Source organism: Alosa sapidissima, chromosome 2, assembly GCF_018492685.1.
Source record: "Alosa sapidissima isolate fAloSap1 chromosome 2, fAloSap1.pri, whole genome shotgun sequence".
Lineage (NCBI taxonomy): Eukaryota > Metazoa > Chordata > Actinopteri > Clupeiformes > Clupeidae > Alosa > Alosa sapidissima.
The window spans coordinates 6,538,151-6,556,502 of NC_055958.1; the positions used below are offsets into that span (position 1 = coordinate 6,538,151).

The window sequence follows — 18,352 nt, forward strand, 5'->3', positions numbered from 1 at the left end:
AGCTCCAGCTACCTTAAATATAAACTGAACAAAACAAAGAATCTTCAGGTTGTGCCCAAATGGCAACCCTTTACAATTCTCTCAGTTTTAGAGACCAAATACTTTCAATGAATCAGTTCTGTGGAAATGATTAAGCTTTGAAGAACCTTTTCCTTTTTGGCACCTATTTTACAGAGCCAGGATAACCGTTGGGATTGCTAGATGACATATTACCATCTCATTACTTGTTCCATAAGGCTTATTGCAAGGTGATTCTGATATGTGATTCCAGCCATGTATCAAATCACAAAAGCACAGACAATGTGAGGAATAGACGACAGCAGCCCTCAACACTGATGGATAAGACATGTTGATTCAGAGTTTTTTAATTACAGTTGTCTTCTTCTTGACAGTGACCTACAGTACAGCTTGACTCAACCACTTCTCTGGTGGATGTTAATGTAGAATGTCATGGAGGATTTTACGACTGACCTATTCTGGTACACGTTACAGTTCCAGACATGGAAAGACTACCCCCGTAATGCAATCACACACCGACTAATATATCCACCTCCGTCCTGGCGCCCGTGCGCACCTGAAAGCGCTTTCATTTCTCTCCTTTACGTTTGATTCATATCAAGGCTGAGGGTACTTCTTGTATTTCACTTTTATGACATACAGTGGACAGCACAAATCCACACCACTCTGTTTTCTTTTCTCTGCCCCTGCCGTCAATGGGCTGTCACAAGCGATAAGCTTGGGATGTTAGGCATTCACTCCTCTCTTTCTCTCTCTCTCTCTCTCTTGGCTCTGACACAAGAGGATCCCCGCCCCAAGCAGCCTAAATGCCTCCAGCTCTCATCCCACCTTTCCCCTTATTAGCTCAGCATGGGAGCAGTGGAATCAGGACCTCGCTTAGACTCTCAAGGTATAAGAGAAATTGCCTGACACAGAAGCATATAATTGCAGTTTAAAGAAAGAAACTCTCTCTCCAGCATGCATGCTATTATCTTGTCAAGGGGGGGGGGGGGGGGGGGTTACTATGTGTTTCCTTGAAAGGTGAAATAAAAACATCTGACAGGTTTACATGTGACACAGGATTGCAGGGGCTGTAAACTCCTGTGGACTCATAATTGGTGGAAGGAAGCATGCACACTCAACCTCTCCATGCCGCATTCCTGAGATAGATGTACCCAGACTGGTATCATGTCTCCCGTGTGTATACAGGGCGACATCCATTAGCAGCAATCCCCCAACTTACCCACTCCTGATTCTTTATGGAGGAATACATCCACAGCATAATCACCCTGGCAACAGGCCACTGTCCTCTCTGGCCTGAATTATGGCCTTAATAAGGGAGCACATACAATCCTAATCTAACACATTTTGCCTTTATTTTTTGCATGGTGTGGCAAAAACAAGCAATTTAGACAGGGACATCAGACACTGAATTGTCAATTCAAGATGTCTTACAGAAATCACTCTCTTACATTCACAGTAAAATGATGGCACATACTTACAGTTGAGTCAGATGAACTAGGCTAGTTCCTTCATATAGGCTACAGATCAGAAATAATAAATTATTTGACAGAATATAGTAGCCTATAGACTGTAGCCTAACCTTTATCGTAATCAGTTTACCATCACAGATGCATTATTTTATTAATTCTACAATTTGTGTAAAGCAATGACTGACACGCTAAGATGCACTTAATATGTTGTAAAGCTGCCTGACACAATAATCTTGGGAATAACTAAGATGCACTTAATATGTTGTAAAGCCCGAATAATGAGTTATGATCTCACACTATTGAAAGACGGAACAGAAAACACCTGTGCGATCCATTATAGGCTACCGAGTTAGGCTACTTCATCTCTACTGCTCAGAAACAGTCAAAATAGTTGCAAAGCTGCAGTTCTATAAGACTATATTTTCTTATTGTAGGCTACTGTAATTATCAGTCATACAAAACTGCCCTCTACACAACTGATATGCACATAATCGGGTAAAGAATACCAACGTACGAGGTCCTGTTCGCAGCCACCAAAGAGTCCAGTTGGGTCTTCTCACCTCAGTTCAAAGTTTCCCCACTTCTTCTCACATGCGATGTCACTTTTACCACGGGTGTTTAAACATATATTCCTGAGGCAGTAACACACGCTGACTTGATGAATCGTATAGCCCAAGGATGAATATTCCCATTGCAGAATTCGAAACGGCAACATAACATCTGTCACGGGAAATGCAGATGAAATGGTTGCTTCGTATAGTGCAGTCAGTGGCTCTGTGACGGGTATATCACTCCGAGCGAATCCAGGGAAGTGATACCCAGCCGGGTAACTGCTGTGTTTGCTTTTTTATGACCATTACATCGTCTAAAGGGGGGAGGGAGCTGCAAGCCACTTAAACCCAAAGATGTGAGTCCTGCTGGCCATTCGCTATACAGCGCCACCTCTCGGTCCAAGCCAAAATTGCAGCGCCTCCTTTCCTTCCGACTCTCCAATGTTCACAGCTCGGCCGGAGACCGTCGTCTTCCCGGCTCCATTTCAACAGGATTTTTTACACTCCTAACCACCCCAGATCAGGACGAGACCGATTCTAAGGTAAAGAAGAAGCTTTAAGGGTCACTGAGAGCCCAGGTTAGGGGGTAAAACATCGTCCTTTCTTAGTGTTTTCAGGGCTGTAGCTGAAGAGGGAGCTCGAAACTGACTTCACGCATCAGTTGGTACACCATGCTGATACTGGAGTGCCTCCTACCATAACAAACCTCTTCGTTCTACAAAGGATTTTAAAGATCGGATCTCAAAATCTTTCTCTGCTCCCGCACGTATCGAACGAGTTAGCCTTTCCGCACACATATTCGTCGGTAAATCCGTGTTCTCTTCTAAAGTGATAGAAACATGAAATGTTTTATTTAGCTTGCGAGCCCCCCTTGCTGCGAATAGGTGCAATTATGCTTTCCTTGCAGCTCTCGAATCTCATTCTCCCCACCAATATTTGTGCGCTGGTGGCGATATAACTAGCCGTGTATTTTGTCATTTACTCTCAATAACACAGCTAGTTGGTGCTTTTTAGGGGATGCAAAACTCACCTTACCATGCATTGAGAAGGTTAGGAAGAAGCTATGGTTGCTAGCTCGCTGTATCATTAACTAGATAACTGCTATTACAGTCAATGCAAGTGAACGTTATTATGTTGCTATAGGCAATTTTATCGCTCGTTACTCTTTCGCCGCTTAGTATCCGTGGCTATTCGCTTACATTAACTTTGTATCCATGTCGAGGCAGTTGTTGTAGCCTATAACACTGAAACGCGTTTAGTGAATGTTTGCAAACGTGGACATCGGCCGTCCTTCAGATTGACAACATTTTGGTTTAGGTAAGTAATTGCAGACATGGTTCAACTTGGTGGTTTCCTGAGGTCTGCATGGAATTTCACACCTTTAGTGTAAAAGATTTACTGTATCAAAACAGGTGCAACATTACTAACAATGCGTTGCTTTTTGAGTAGGCAAGAGACTAAATTGAATCTACTTACGACAGAATAACTCCTCAATTCCAGCTGAATTTCAACAATTTAACCTTAAACTTGAGTAAGTCATCTCATTAAGAATAGCTGCACAAAGCCACCTAAAAGGTTGCTCGAGCACTGGAGGAAGCGTGTAAATATCTGCAGTAGCTCTATCGTGCTGATTAAGAAGTCCAGTCATTGATAGATATATGATCTAACCCCGGCGTAGTGACGCATCCCCGAGCCCAAGTTTAGAACTTGTTGTCTTTGATCCAAGGGGGAAAACATGTCCAGTGAAAGACAACGATCAGATGACGAAAGTCCGAGCACCAGCAGCGGGAGTTCTGATGCAGATCAGAGAGATCCTCCCGTGCCAGAGCCAGAGGAGCAAGAGGAGAGAAAGCAGCCCTCACCTCCTCAGCAACAGAAGAAGGCAACCAAACTGTCCAGCAAAACAACAGCGAAATTGTCCACCAGTGCTAAAAGGTAAACATCTCGCTATAATTTTATTGATTGGAACCTCAGTGCCTTAATTAAGTCTAAGCCGTGGTCACCTCTGAGCTTATTTGAATGTTTGAATAGTTACTGGTTTTGATCTGATTCGATTTAACATTAACTTTAAAGAAATCTAGGGCTTCTAAAGCCATGTGTTTTATTGGGTCATGTATAATTGTGATTTATCACTGAGAATAAGGGCATTTCTGTTTGTAAGTTTAAAAAGGCCTCTTTTCATTAAGATGATTTATTAACATAATAAATGAGTAATGCATGCCATATAGAGTGGTAAAACAACTTTGCCAGCCCTGTGCACTCGTCAAACTTTGCAGAAACGAGCCAAGTCAACTGGTGCACTGACAAGAGCAGGAGACAACTCATGACAACATTGTCTAGGTTTTTCTTCCTGTTTTGTCTCAGGCTTTTTAAACTGGGGGTCCCCTCAATCATGTGGACAATAGTTTAAGTTAGCAGGCTAATAGTTGTCACCACATCTGAGGACAGAACAAGCTGGAAGAAATGCATGTGGGAGATGTTTGAAAAAAGAGAGGAAAGGAAGCAACTTTAGCTCTGCGGCCTCTGGTGTTGTTTATCTCATGAAAAGGTATAATTACATTGTCAGTGTTAAAACCATTCTTTTCAACCCACCTCCTAACGGTGTTGGAAATGCTTTAGAAACAGCAGCAGAGCACGAGTTTAAAGCCCTTGTCAAATATGCCTGAGCTACTCCCCCCCTCCCCTCCTGACTCATTTGCATATAAGCTTTAAAAGAAAATCTTTTGTACTAAAAGTGATCAGAAGCGTCCGTCTTGAGTCAAGGTTGGAGCCTCGGGCTGAGAGCTTTGTGTTGAGCCTGCGAGCGGCATCGTACGATGAGGGGAAGGGGAGAACGGGGGACTGCAAAGTTTTCCTGTTATGGGATTCGGGTTATGCCTCCGAGAACAAAGAGGAAGCAGCCATGTTAGCTGTACTGAAGGGAGAGCCAGCCGTGCATTAAACGCTGTGCTGGTAGAGGGCAGTGTAATTCCCCCTACTGCTTGCAACTCTCACAAGCGTTGTGCCTCTCTCTCTCTCTCTCTCTCTCTATCTTTATCTCTATCTCTCTCTCTCTGTCTCTCTGTATCTCTGGCTATCACACAGAATTCAGAAGGAGCTAGCTGAAATCACTTTGGATCCCCCACCCAATTGCAGGTAAGACACATCTCCTTTTATTCGTTGGTAGATTTTTTTTTTGTTGCTTCAGTGTCTGTGTGCATTCTCTGGGTTGACTGTATGTGAGACAAGACAGAGATGATGGTGGAGAACTCACACCAACTGTTGCAGTGTGGTTTCAATCTCACTGTTCACCACACTTGGGGGTTGTTTTTTCCCCTCCTTTTTTCATTTTCTTGCCAGTAACATGGACCTTACCCCACGCACTGAGGCAGTGTTTTGATGCAGTGATATTGTGCGAGGGCTGCATGGTGTGGCCCCTTGTTATGTTTTTATTAGCATAACAGATGCTGTCTTTATGAGTGCATCTTTGATTGCCATCCTCACAGTGAACTTTGCTCACTGTAGCTCTTTAATGAGTAGACAGGAACAAGCCAGCAAGCAAGCAAGAGATGGGAATCAGGCTGAGCTGAACTGTTTAATTTGGTGTTAAACAGATTTGCATTGCTTTTTATTTTCATGGTATGAATTCAAGAGAAACCTTGCCAAACAACTTAATATTATAGATTTAATTACATTTTTCTGGTTGATTAGTTCAGTGAGTGGTTTGGAGTTTTCTAAGATCCGAATGTTGGAATGTCTGTGTTTACTGCAGATTTTCAGAGAGTAATTATTTTTTGCACAACTAATGTTCTTTTGGCAATCAGATTCTGTTGCTCAGAATAGCTTTATGTTTCTAAATGCTGCCAGTGTTAGTATTAAAGCATATTTCTTAGTCTTATGTATGTTTCATTTGAAATCTTTTGCACTCCTGTATTCATTTCTTGGAATCATTTGGATTCTCTTAATCTGGAAGCTGTCATTGGGCGCTCTGTCCCCGGAGCTGACTCTCCCATCAGATAACAGAATCTTTTACATATATGACACTGCACTTGGGGGCTTCTCACTTTTGTGCAGCCGATACTGGAACCCCGCGGTGTAACTAAAGTGCACAAAAAAGGGAGCTGGGAGGCGGAGGGGGGGGGGGGGGGGGGGGGGGAGGGGGCTTTAGTGGTGGGTTGGGGGAGGTGGGGGTCGGTTGAAATGAGAACACCCCCACCACCACCACCACCCCACTCCACCCCTCCTCCCCTTGGCTCCCCCACGGCCTGTTAAGGTTCAGCCACAGGGCTCGTCAGCATGGGCTCCAGCCGAGCTGCTCAGTGCTGAGAGCCCTCAGTGGCTGCTGCTGCCAGTGTGTGTGGAGCGCCCATGTTGCGTGGATGACCGGGGACACGGAGCACAGTGCACCATCTGGGTTTGATTGGAGGTAAATTGGGATGATGGTTGGAAATGGGAGTGGATGGGTATTCCCCCCTCCTTAATCTTTTAGTGGTCACAAGCCAATTCACCAAGCGATTGCTGATGTGAGCACACTGGGAATCGGTGACGCTCCATGACACACAAACCCCTGAAGACCCTGATCGCACTAATTGACAATGCCGGATGAGTTTGAGCAAAAAAAAATAAAAAAATAACGCACACCTTGTTGAGGTGCTGAGCGACTAAATATTTTAAACCAAACAGAAAAAAGGTGCCGTTGCACACTCAGACTTCTGATGCACAAACATGTCGGCTTATGCCTGCATCAGGGTCATATCAACACACATATCATTCCAAGTGCGTTGTCCTGCCATGTTTGTGTTCTGGTGTATGGAGTGGACCGCACCATGGTGCTCAGCAGACTGTGATAATGGCCCCCATAATGCCGCTCAGTCCCTCCTTCTGGAGCATGGATTTCCTTTCAGCTGGGCGGTCTCCCTTGTGTATTGTTTACCTGCAGGCTGTGGTATTATTAAATTGATTTGATGCTAATACCCCTTATTGTGTTTTGCCAGCTTAGGGTGTTGGAAGTGAACTTCATACCCCCCCCCCCCCCACACACACACACACACACACCTCCCTGCTCAGTTTTGTCTGTGCAGTAGGAAAGTCTTTGGCTGGGTGTCAGTCATAGGCTGGTTGGTTTGTGGTTTTTGTGTGCTGGTGATGTATTATTTTTGTGGGGGGGTTAAACCCCTATCCCTCAGCCTTGGGCTCATTGAAATGACACAATCCCATAAATGTCACGCTGTAAAATAACAGTGACAGAATGGATAAGAGGAGCTTTGAATTATCGCTCAGGGGAGAAATGGCAGGCTTACCTCCCCGCTTCTGCTCTGGCTCCAGCCCCTGCATTTACGCATCAACTGTCAGGCCATGTCGAGCCCAGTCCGGCTGCGTCAATTCACCACTTCTCCTCTTCATAAACTGCTCCTCGGCCTGCACCGAACAGTGCATTAAATATCCATGCTCCCCGAGGATACAGTATCGCAGCCTTGTTTTTAAAATCAAATGTTGATGTTGTTGAGCTCACTTGTTGTTGTTATTATTTAAATAAACACATCATACCCTATTCATAGAGGAATGTCTTAACTGGAGCTTTATAAGGAGTGTCTTAGTTGGAGTTTTCTTTGTTTATTCTGTGTTAATGCTTTTGTAGATAGCACAGTCTGTTTTTGACAAGCATTTATATGGCTGTTTACATGTCTTTATTGTGTTTATTTTGATGAAAGACAGCCCATTGATGTACAAGCAGTGTCTTCTTGGCTGGGCCTTTCTTTGTTTCGTCTGTCCTCGGCTGCACAGCCGTGCTTCGGCAGACAGTGGGGCTGCTATTGATTAAACACGGCAACGTCCATCAGCGCACAGATAAAAACTTGATTATGTTTGCGATCAAAGGCCATTGTATTGCGTTCAGGTCTGTGCAAGCTGTTGTCCTCGTGCATTTGTCAACTGTGCAGAGCAGCCTGAATAATTTACACGGAGGCTGCTCGCGCGGGTTAAGTAAGTGTGCACTCGGCTGTTTGTTTGCTGTGTGAATGCGTCGCGTAATAAGCAGGAGGGCTTTTTATTCCGGCATGTGCGTGCTCGCTGAGTAGCTCACACCATGAGTGTTGCACTTCTTCAGGGAAGTGCTAACGCTTGTGGAATTCCTTTAGCGAGCGCACATTATGATAATGGCATTCCGCAGTAAAGGAAGCCGTAGAATCCCTTATGCGACATTATCAGATTTCTCTGTTGACTGTGCTGGATATAGTTGTAGTAGTTTTTTTTTATTGGCCTCATTGTGATTTGATAGCATCTCTCACTTTTAATGTGATTTGGATTTGTGCCTGCTGGTGCAGGGGGTGGGGGGCGGTAAGGTTGGGGGCTGAGCATATTGACAGCTGTAAATGGACACATTAGTTCTCTGACAGTTCAATCATTTGCTCTGGAAATGGCTCCGATGGACTGACACAGGCCAGCATAAATGAATTCATATGTTGCTCTGGTGGTTGTTGTTCTTGTATTCTTTATTGATTTTTAATTCTGCCTTACAGGGAAGTTTTCACACTCACACTTCTTGTCTTCCCCATTCCCACTCACTGGAGAAAGGGAGAAAAGAAGAGTCCCATTTGTTGTAATGGAAAGTGGCTGGAAATGGCATTTTTAGGTAGATGGGAACATTTTCATTCGGCTTATGCTTTTTTCTGGTATTTTTTCTGGTAATTTCCCCCCAAGCTGAGCCACTTTCACAGACTTCTCAGAAGCATAGTCGAGATGAGGGATGTTTTTGTACAACGTAGTCAAGGAGACTATTTAACTAGATATGCTGGTGCACCGCTAGCGCTAATCAGCTCAAGACAGCGAAAGCGTCTCCTCTACCTGATTGTGTCATAATGAAGCAATGTGGGGAGAATGAGAGAAGACCATGAGCCATCATAGCGAGATAGCGAGAGAGCGAGACAGAGAGAGAGACAGAGAGAGAGACAGAGAGAGAGAGACAGAGAGAGAGAGCTCTCAGTCTGACTGGACGGGGTAAATATTTAAAGAGGGCTTCCGGCTGTTATATGTCATGTGGAATTTGGACACATTTAGTAATCTGAGAAGCTAATAACATGGCTAATCACATGGCTAATAACATGGCTAATAACATGGCTAATCACATGGCTAATAACATGGCTAATAACATGGCTAATCACATGGCCCTGTGTCTGTGTGGATATGTTCCTGTGTGTGTGTGTGTGTGTGTGTGTGTGTGTGTGTATGTGTGTGTTGTGCCTGTGTGGATATGTTCCTTTGTGTGTGTGTGTGTGCGTGTGTGCGTGTGTGTGTGTGTGTGTGCGTGTGTGTGTGTGTGTGTGGGTGTGTGTGTGTGTGTGTGTGTGTGTGTGTGCCCATTCATAAAGGGTATTCCCTGCTCTTCATACGTTCAGAGTGGCGCCTGCCTCTGTCCCTCTGTGTTTTCCCTCCCACCACCATAGACCTGTCTGCACTGGCAGCCACACATACACTTATTCTGTGACTGACAGTGACCGCGTGTCTCTCGCCCTGGCCACCGTCCAGCTGTCACATTCACTGTGGAGTTTTGTTGTGTCACAAAATGTCCAGCAGACACATTCACCGCTGCCAGTCACCACGACACCTACCCCCCCCCCCCCCCACACACACACACACACGCACATAAGTACATACTCACACTCACATAAATACACACACCACTCAGTAGACAAAGAACAGCCTTATCGGCTATCGATCTGAGACTACAGAGTGGAATAGACCGAGAGAGTTTGGCATCTCCATTTTGCTTCTCGCGTTGCATAGCGGGCCACAGAAACACAGTTGTTGGTGCTGATAGCGTGTGTCAAGTGATTAAATCAGCATATTAGGGTGACCGGGCAGGGCTCCTTGTTGCTCTAATTAATGAATAAATGAATTTGCTCTTTTGTGAATTAATTACACCTTGTGGGGCCCTCATGGGAGGGTGGCATTACAGCATTGAACTGATCAACATTCCTCCAAGTTTTCTGCAATCCACTGATTTCACTCAGGCATTGCAGGATAGCAAGCCCTGCTTTGATAAGCATCACCAAATATATCAACCTCAATCATCAACGTGATCTCCTAAATGGATCTATACAAAATAGATGAGTTCTGTTTCTTTCTTTACTAGACTTGATGAAGTATTCCTCTTTTAGAAATGTGAATCTGGGACCCAGATGATTCAACCATGTGCTTTTGATACTCTTATGCATGCACAATAATTACATCCATTACTGATAAGGCTGCTCAGTGTTATGGCAACATAAAAGTCTATCTTATATATTTAATTAAGTATGCATTATCATTTAGTTATACCAGTCAAAAATTGTATAATGTAGATTCTATTATTTGATTCTTTATTCATGCCTTAAAGAGGCTAGATTAGACACTGGGGTTAAGAAGAGTTTCCTGTTTTTATTCAGCAAGTATTCATACAGACTTTGGCAATAACCTCAACCACAATTTGTTCTAATAGTACTTTCAGTACCTAAATAGTAATTGGCTAAATCCACCAGGCACTTTACATGGTGAGTGTGAGTGTATGTGTGTAGAGGACACTTGTTTGTTCTACACCCCCTCGGCCCACATTCATTCCCTGAGCCATCACTCATTGCTGATAACACTTAGCCTTGTCATTGCTTGGCTGTTTGGTCCAGGCCTCTGATAACCACACCGCGGTGACACACCAAGTCGTGTGATAACGACCCGTCTGCCACCCCCTCACCACACACACACACATGCACACACATAACACACACACACACACACACACACACACACACACACACACACACACATGCACACACACCACACACACACGTGCACACACACCACACACACGTACACACACACACACACAGATACACATGCACAAACATACACACAGGCACATACTGCCTGGGCTTCCTCTGTTATTGTCACTGCCAAACGACAGTACTACCCATTTCTGTGGACGATATGTGTATTCTTCTAACAGTGTGTTGGTTGGTGTGCGATTCTCTGTGCGGTTTTCTTGCTTTCTGTTTTGAACTCAGGTTAGCCTGACATACACTATTTCGCCAGTGAGGAACTTGAAGCATCTTGGTTTCCTTTTCAAGAACAGCATGAATAGCAGTCTGAATGTGTCTGGCCCACATGCACACACACACACACACACACACACACACACACACACACACACACACACACACACACACACACACGCGCTGTTGCTGTGCCTTTGAGGCAGGCCTTCAGAAGAGCTGTTGGAGAGTGTTTGTTCTTGCTCTCTGCTCTTTTCCACTACAGCAGAATTATTATTAAACTGCTATAACTCTGATCAGTGTACACATTGAGTAGTTCTCTCTTTGGTAAACGATCATCTCTCTCTCTCTCTCTCTCTCTCTCCCCCCCTCTGTTGTTCATGTCCTCCTCTTTGGGCACATGAGAAGAAAGAAGAGATTCTTGGTAGGAGGTGGGGAGAGGCTGATGAATATTGTTTTCCATAACCACCCCCCTTTAGTGCGGCCTCCATGGAGACCTAACCTTATTAACCCATTAGTTCAGGGTTGTAGCCTCAGCAGCATTCTCTGTGGCCGCGCAGTTATCTGTATGGCTGACCTCTCTCAATGTGATTCTGATGCAGCCCCACACCTACAGGGCTATGTCATCTCATTACATGTTATTGCTAATCCTGGACTGAGGTAGAAGTGTTGACAGTTGGCTGTCAGGACAAAAACAAATGATGTTGCAAAACACTATAAGCCTCCTTATTTCTTTGTGTTCCTTCAGTGAGTGTACAGTGGTACGGAGCGAATTAAGATGTGTCCGTCGCTAAATTCTTTCTGTGAGTCTGGCAGCTCCGTCCTTAGAGATGTTCTTTTCGGTCACCGTTCTTTTCTGTCTATTCTCTCTGTCTCTTCTCGCTCTCTCTATCCCTCTCTGTGTCAGTGCACACTGCAGCATAACTTCAGTCCATCGTGATCCCTCTGGGCTGGGGGATGGGAGGTGGGGTGGTAGTGGGGGTTGGCTTGGGTGGCTTGGGGGGGTGGTGGTGATGGTGGTGGTGAGCCTCGTCTGTCTCTCTTGACCGTGAGTAGGCTAGCGCAGTGAGCTGCTGCTTTCACGCCGGCGTGTGTAGCGCCTGACAAAAAAGGCGGAGGGGCGGGGGGGGTGGGGGGGTGTAAGCGGAGAGGGTCCTAGAGGGGGCACTCGTTGCACTACATCGGCCAGACAAAAGAGCCGGCACCCCTCGGGCCAGCTGCCCGTGCCTCCTCGGCGCTCAGACAAAAGGGGACGAGCGGCTTCAAAACATGCCAGCTCAATTTGGTGGACCATTTTTACTGCCATTCCTCTTTGAACTGAGACAAAAGGTCCCCTTCCTGTCTTCAAAGTGGCCTGTCAAGGAGGTGCCCTCCCAATTGGCACGTCTTGTCAAAAACCGTTTCGTACATTTGCAATTCCTGTGCTCTCTCCGTCTCTCTCTTTCTCTGTCTCCGTGTCTGTGTCTCTCTCTCTTTTTGTCTTTCTTCCCTCCCCTTTTCCCCTCCCTTTTTCATCCTCATTCCCAATTGCTCTGCTCTTGTTATTCCCGAGCCCTTTCGGAATCTAGCGCCTGTCCATTTGCAGTGCCTCCCCTCTGTCTCTGCCTCGGTCGCGCTTTGATGCGGTTCAGCTCTGTGGATTACGGAGGCCATCCGAATACCTCCTAGTCTGCGCTCGAAGGGCATCTTCTTATCCCTTATACCACTTGTTTGACAACACTCATCTGTTAATCCTCCTTGCCCCTCCCCAGATCTCTCTCTCTCTCTCTCTCTCTCTGTCTGTCTCTGCCTTTGTCTTTCGTTCATTGTCTTTGTGGGCCGGGTGATGATCAGTAACAGGGATTGGAGACCGGGGGTGGGGGGTGGGGGGGTTCGGTTGTTTATAAACCGTCATAATTTCCTTCTCTGTCTGTTGGAAAAGTAACGATTGTGCGCTGAAGTGCTTACTCATGACTGGAGTCAGAGAGCTAAGCGTCTTGTCTCATTTTTTTTCTTTTTTTTTATCCCCTGCACACTATGTTCTCTCTTTTTATGCATCAAACCTAATGGCTGAGGCCAAACTATGTAGCCCCTCAGGAGCGCTGCCGCATGAGCCAGCTATTCATAGACAGTGCAGAGAGAGAGAGAGACAGAGAGACAGAGAGAGGGCTGTGTGGGAAATTTGTGACTCAGTGAGTCCGTTTCTGTGGCCATTTCGCATTGAGTCTTTTCTGATGATGGTGTGAGCCTTCACAAAAATTACACTATTATAAACGTTCATAAAGATTATTTCAAGCGTTATTTACCAAAAGAAGTCACTGTCAATTTTTTTTTTTAACTGGCTGGGAAGGAACTAGCCCTAGTGTTGTTTAAAGGAGGTGTGAATTAGCTAACACCACAGCAAGATTGAGTTTCAGTAGGTTGCTCCTGGACACAGTATATGGCCTCTTTATATTTCCCTCAGCAAGCCTTTTAAGTGTACAGCGGAGAAAACATCTTAAATGAATTTGAAATGCATTAAACGGATATTTAATTGTCATCTTCTGCCGTTTAAAAGCGTAAAAGAGTGTTTATTACCCATTCTTGAGAATCACTTTCTTCACGGCTCAGGAATGAAAAAATCGAACAGCAACAGGCTGCCTGGCTCAAAGCACGAGAGCAAAGATGATACATTTCTCAGTCGTCGTGGCTTCTCAAATTCTGCTCACATCTCTCTGGGGATATAAATCACAGAATTTCAACATCGTGACTGAGGGCACATTTCTTTGTAGTCGTATAACGCGAATCCCACATCAGATGGTATCAGGCGTTGCCCGTGTGCTCTTGTTTAGTTGAAGCTGTTTACCAGACCCAACTGACACTGGCGATTTCAGATCTATTTACCAACCCACTACAGTGTTAGGTTTGGCTTGTGAGAGGATTACATTTTCATGTTGCCAACAAATTGGAATGTCAGTATGTTCAGGGATTGTGGCCTGTAGTCAGTCTGTCTAAGACAAAGAAGAAGAAAAAAAGAGTGTATTAAACAGTGAGGTTTAGGCAGCCATGGCCTACTGGTTAGCGCTTCGGACTTGTAACCGGAGGGTTGCCGGTTCGAACCCCGACCAGTAGGCACGGCTGAAGTGCCATTGAGCAAGGCACCTAACCCCTCACTGCTCCCCGAGCGCCGCTGTTGTTGCAGGCAGCTCACTGCGCCGGGATTAGTGTGTGCTTCACCTCACTGTGTGTTCACTGTGTGCTGAGTGTGTTTCACTAATTCACGGATTGGGATAAATGCACAAACCAAATTTCTCTCACTGGATCAAAAGAGTATATATACTTATACTTATCATACTACAATGATTTTGTCCCGGGGGAAGCAGAGTTCAGTTCTATACATCAGTGTTTCTCAAACTTTTTCAGACCAAGGACCACTTAATCAATAAAAAATAGCCTCACGGACCACCTAGCTAAAAAAAAAAAAAGTAGACCTACTTCAACAGTAAATTACACAATAGGCCTACTCACTGATTGTCTTTGCACCTTGCTTATTGTGTCAGAGAATTTATATGATTTAAACTGGCATGCCTTACATAGGCAGTGTTGCAGAAATGTTTGGATTTACATACAACTTGGTTCAATATTGCAAACAACTCATCTATATTAAATTTTACCACGTCTGCTCACGGACCACTTGGGCTAGCTTGCGGACCACCAGTGGTCCCCGGACCACACTTTGAGAAACACTGCTATACATCACACTTGGGTTGCTGAAGACATTTCCGACACATTGAAAAGGCACTTTTCAGAGCTACTGCTTATTATGTTCATTAGGCTCCTGGCTATTTGCCTCCAGAGCAGCTGTTTTGCTGAGAGCGGTTTTCAGGCTCAGGAGAGCTTGAGTAAAGATAACCTTTTTTGAAGAGTTAGACCTGATAATAGCTGCCAGTAGAAAAATACATAGACCATTTTCATATTACTGATTTGAAGGGATTTTGAACCACCACCTGACAGATTACTACCATGGTTTTGTTTCTTCCAAATTATTGTTTTTATGGAATTGCTAAGATCCCTTTACTTGATGAGCTGAATGCAATGATTGTGGGACATGTCTGTCTGTTTCTGAAGGAAGACACTTGGTTGCAACAGAGGAGACTTGAAAGGAAAGACTTGATTTTCAAGTGATTTCATTGATGATGTCCCACACTGAGGGCATTTCTGCTTTTGAAGTGGAGGCCAATGGTAGATCAAACAGCTTGCATCATCCTGACAAGGCACAATCTCTGATTGGCTTCTTTTCATTTCCTTGTTTTGCCACTTGTAGTTCCACTCTGATATAAAAACACCACAACGTTTCTGTACGATTTATTTTTCACGTCTTCCTTGTTCATGTTTTTCATGTGTGTCCTAAAGATATAAGGACTGTATGTAAATATATAGGAACTCACAGCTGTCAGGCAATATGAGTCAGTGGCTTTCAGTCAGTGCTGGGCCTCGCTGGCCGCCTGTCGACCATGCTCACCTTGCTCCGGTTACACAGTATTTCCTCAGCGAGCTTGACCGCCAGCCCACACCAAGGGCAGTGCAAGATGACGGCTGTGATTACAGCGCTCTCCATCACAGTCAGAGTTGCAGGTGAACAAGCGAGCAGCCCTCACTCTCTCTTTTTTTCTCTCTCTCTCTCCCCCTCTCTCTCTCCATGAAAATGGTTCTCACTCTTCAACTTTCTGCATGTGACTCACATCAACTCGTGGGAGCTTATTCGGCCTCCCAGGTGTTTTCCATTCTGCCAAGTTGCAGGAAACAGACGTGGCACCGTACGCTCTCTATTGACAATGTGGTGCCTGCCGCAGCTAGGCAGTATGAGGTGCCAGTGCTGCCCAGCCTTTTTATGTTCTCATTCACAGTGAGAACCCAACAATCCAATTGTTTCATGATGCTCACTGTCATGGAGAAGTGCTCTCATCTGATTAAAAGTCGCTAACAAGACTTGGAAAAAGTGAAATGTACTCCGAAGAAGCCAGTTGCCTCGCAGCAAAGTTGATACAGCAAAGTTAAAGCCTTTCTATGCGTATGCCTCTTTTGTACGTAAACAAAAGAGGCATAGGCATACGCATAGAAAGGATTCCCTTGTATTTTGAGGAAAGGCTTTAGAGGAATTGTAGAGGAATTTTCAGCCATAAATATTTGGAAAATGGGCTCTCATCTGAGATAAAGCCTGCGAGTTTTTTAGCTCTTAAGGTCAGTAATTGTAGACATTATATTCTCGTCCCTGTCATGCCATCGTTCCCTCGTGTGGATGTAGAGATGATCTTGTTTTAGCTGGCTGTATAATTTATAGTGATCGCGTGGAGTGGCTGTAAATTGTAGCCATTTTCCGACTGGGGAGAGAAATGATCTGCAAACGACTGGCAAATGCATTTTTACGAGAGGCAGTATCCGTGATTAATGGCATATTTGTTTGTTTTTCTCTGCGTCCATCCATCCAATCGCTCCTGCCTTCTCATGTAATTGCCCATGATGAAGCAGGCAGATTATGTTAGATATCATTGTGTATTGATTTTATTTAAAGACTCTCTTTCTCTCTCTCTCTGTCTCTCTCTATCTCTTCATTCATTTGCCTGAGATGTACAACAATGCACCAGGACTAAAATAATGGCTGTTGATTTGTGCAAACAAAATGAAAGCCACGGTCTGTTGTGGAAACAGAAATGTTAAGTAAATGAAATGTTTGAGAGCATCAGTCTGTTTGTCAGGCGGGGGTGCTGGCTTTTACAGTTGATTAGGCCGCCGATCGGTGGCACACTGTAAATTCTGCTCACTTTGTGAGGGGGGGGGGGGGGGGGGGGGGAGAACTATCATTAACACTCATTGAATAGGTTTGAAAAGTACATCGGCTGCATTTAGCCAGAGTCTACGTGCCCCGGTAGATCAATGTCTGGGAATGTAAGCTGTGCAAATGGGGGGGGAGAGACCGAGAGTGAGGGGGGATCTAGGGAGGGAGATGGAGAGAGAGACGCAGTGAGCAAAAGGGAATGAGTTGTGAGGGAGGATAGAGAGAGACGGAGAAAGGGGACAGAAAGGGAGTGAGGAGAGAGGGAGAGAAAGAGAGAGAGGAAGGGAGGGAGGGAGGGAGAAAATCCATCTGTGGGAATAGAACAAACAGGGTCTGTGCCAGCTGCTTCTCTTGTGGCCAGATTCTTGTGGCCATTTCCTCCACAGTCGAGCATATTGTGTGTGTGTGTGTGTGTCTGTGTGTGGTGTTTGTCTATGTGTGAGAGTGTGTGTATGTGTGCGTGTGTGGTTACGTACGTTCTCACTTTGAAGAGCAATTCAAGAGACATATAAGACTAATGAGCAGTCCAATGGTGGACTGTAAATCCTTTTATGTGAAGTCCAATAAGGAGAGCATAAAATCAGCGAGTCAATACTTTTAAAACCTTCAATTTGAAGTGCATGTTTCAGCTCTCTGATTAAGATGGAGAGAGTTAGATTGAAATTGTCAGACATTGGCTTTGTTCATAATATGTTTGACTAGACATTGATTTTGCTCTCTGAATATTTTAATACAAATTGGATTTGTCTGCCTTGTCTCCTGAAGTCTTTATCTGATTCCCAAATAGGCCTTGTCTTGACGAACATGCAGGATAAAGCCTGGGAAGGATCGAGGCATTGTGACTATAAACTGGGAAAAGTAAACCAGTTCACTTTAACATTATTTTTGTTAATTATTTTCTGTTCAGTCCAGAGTGTCTTGTACTGCATACTGGTGAACAGCAGATTCAAGAGGAATGTAGTGAGCTCAGCTACATGAAGTCACCTGTTTGATTCACTTGTGTAGCCTCATGAATAAAGTCCTCTTTCAGGCAGCTGAAGCTTTCAAATGATGTGTTAAATGGCCCTCTACACATGCCGCTCTGTGTGTTTATGAAGGCAGTGTCCTCAGAAGACAGCAGTTATGTTTTTCATTAAGCCAACTCTTTTATCCGAAGTGATCTGCAGTCCAAGGGAGAACGTGTACATTCTGACAGTATGTGTGCACTTCCGTGAATCCGTGTGGCGAGCCCCAGCAGTAGACCTCCATGACTACAGTATGAACATATTTATGGAATGTGTATATATATATATATGCAGTGTTTCCCATACATTGACTTATTTGTGGCGGCCCACCACAATATCAACACTGACATTGACCACCACACAATGATTTTCCAGGTTGTACTAAATTGTGCTTAAATCTGGTTAGCATCATAACCACGCTACGCTAATTTGTTAAAAACTGTTGCATTCAAGCTGATTCTGCAAACCTACCACCACAAATGAAAAGAATTTAATTCTGTGGGAAACACTG

General features: G+C 44.7%; 1 protein-coding gene across 1 annotated transcript in view; it reads left to right on the forward strand.

The window, feature by feature from the left end:
• Positions 1-2,431: 2,431 nt before the first annotated feature.
• Positions 2,432-18,352, forward strand: part of ube2e3 (ubiquitin-conjugating enzyme E2E 3 (UBC4/5 homolog, yeast)) — a 27,015-nt gene continuing 11,094 nt past the window's right edge. Inside the window, exons 1-3 of the mRNA XM_042084157.1 lie at positions 2,432-2,583; positions 3,768-3,976; positions 5,126-5,176. Of these exons, the coding sequence (XP_041940091.1) occupies positions 3,777-3,976; positions 5,126-5,176 (251 nt within the window). The 5' untranslated portion in view covers positions 2,432-2,583; positions 3,768-3,776. The remainder of the gene's footprint in view (positions 2,584-3,767; positions 3,977-5,125; positions 5,177-18,352) is intronic.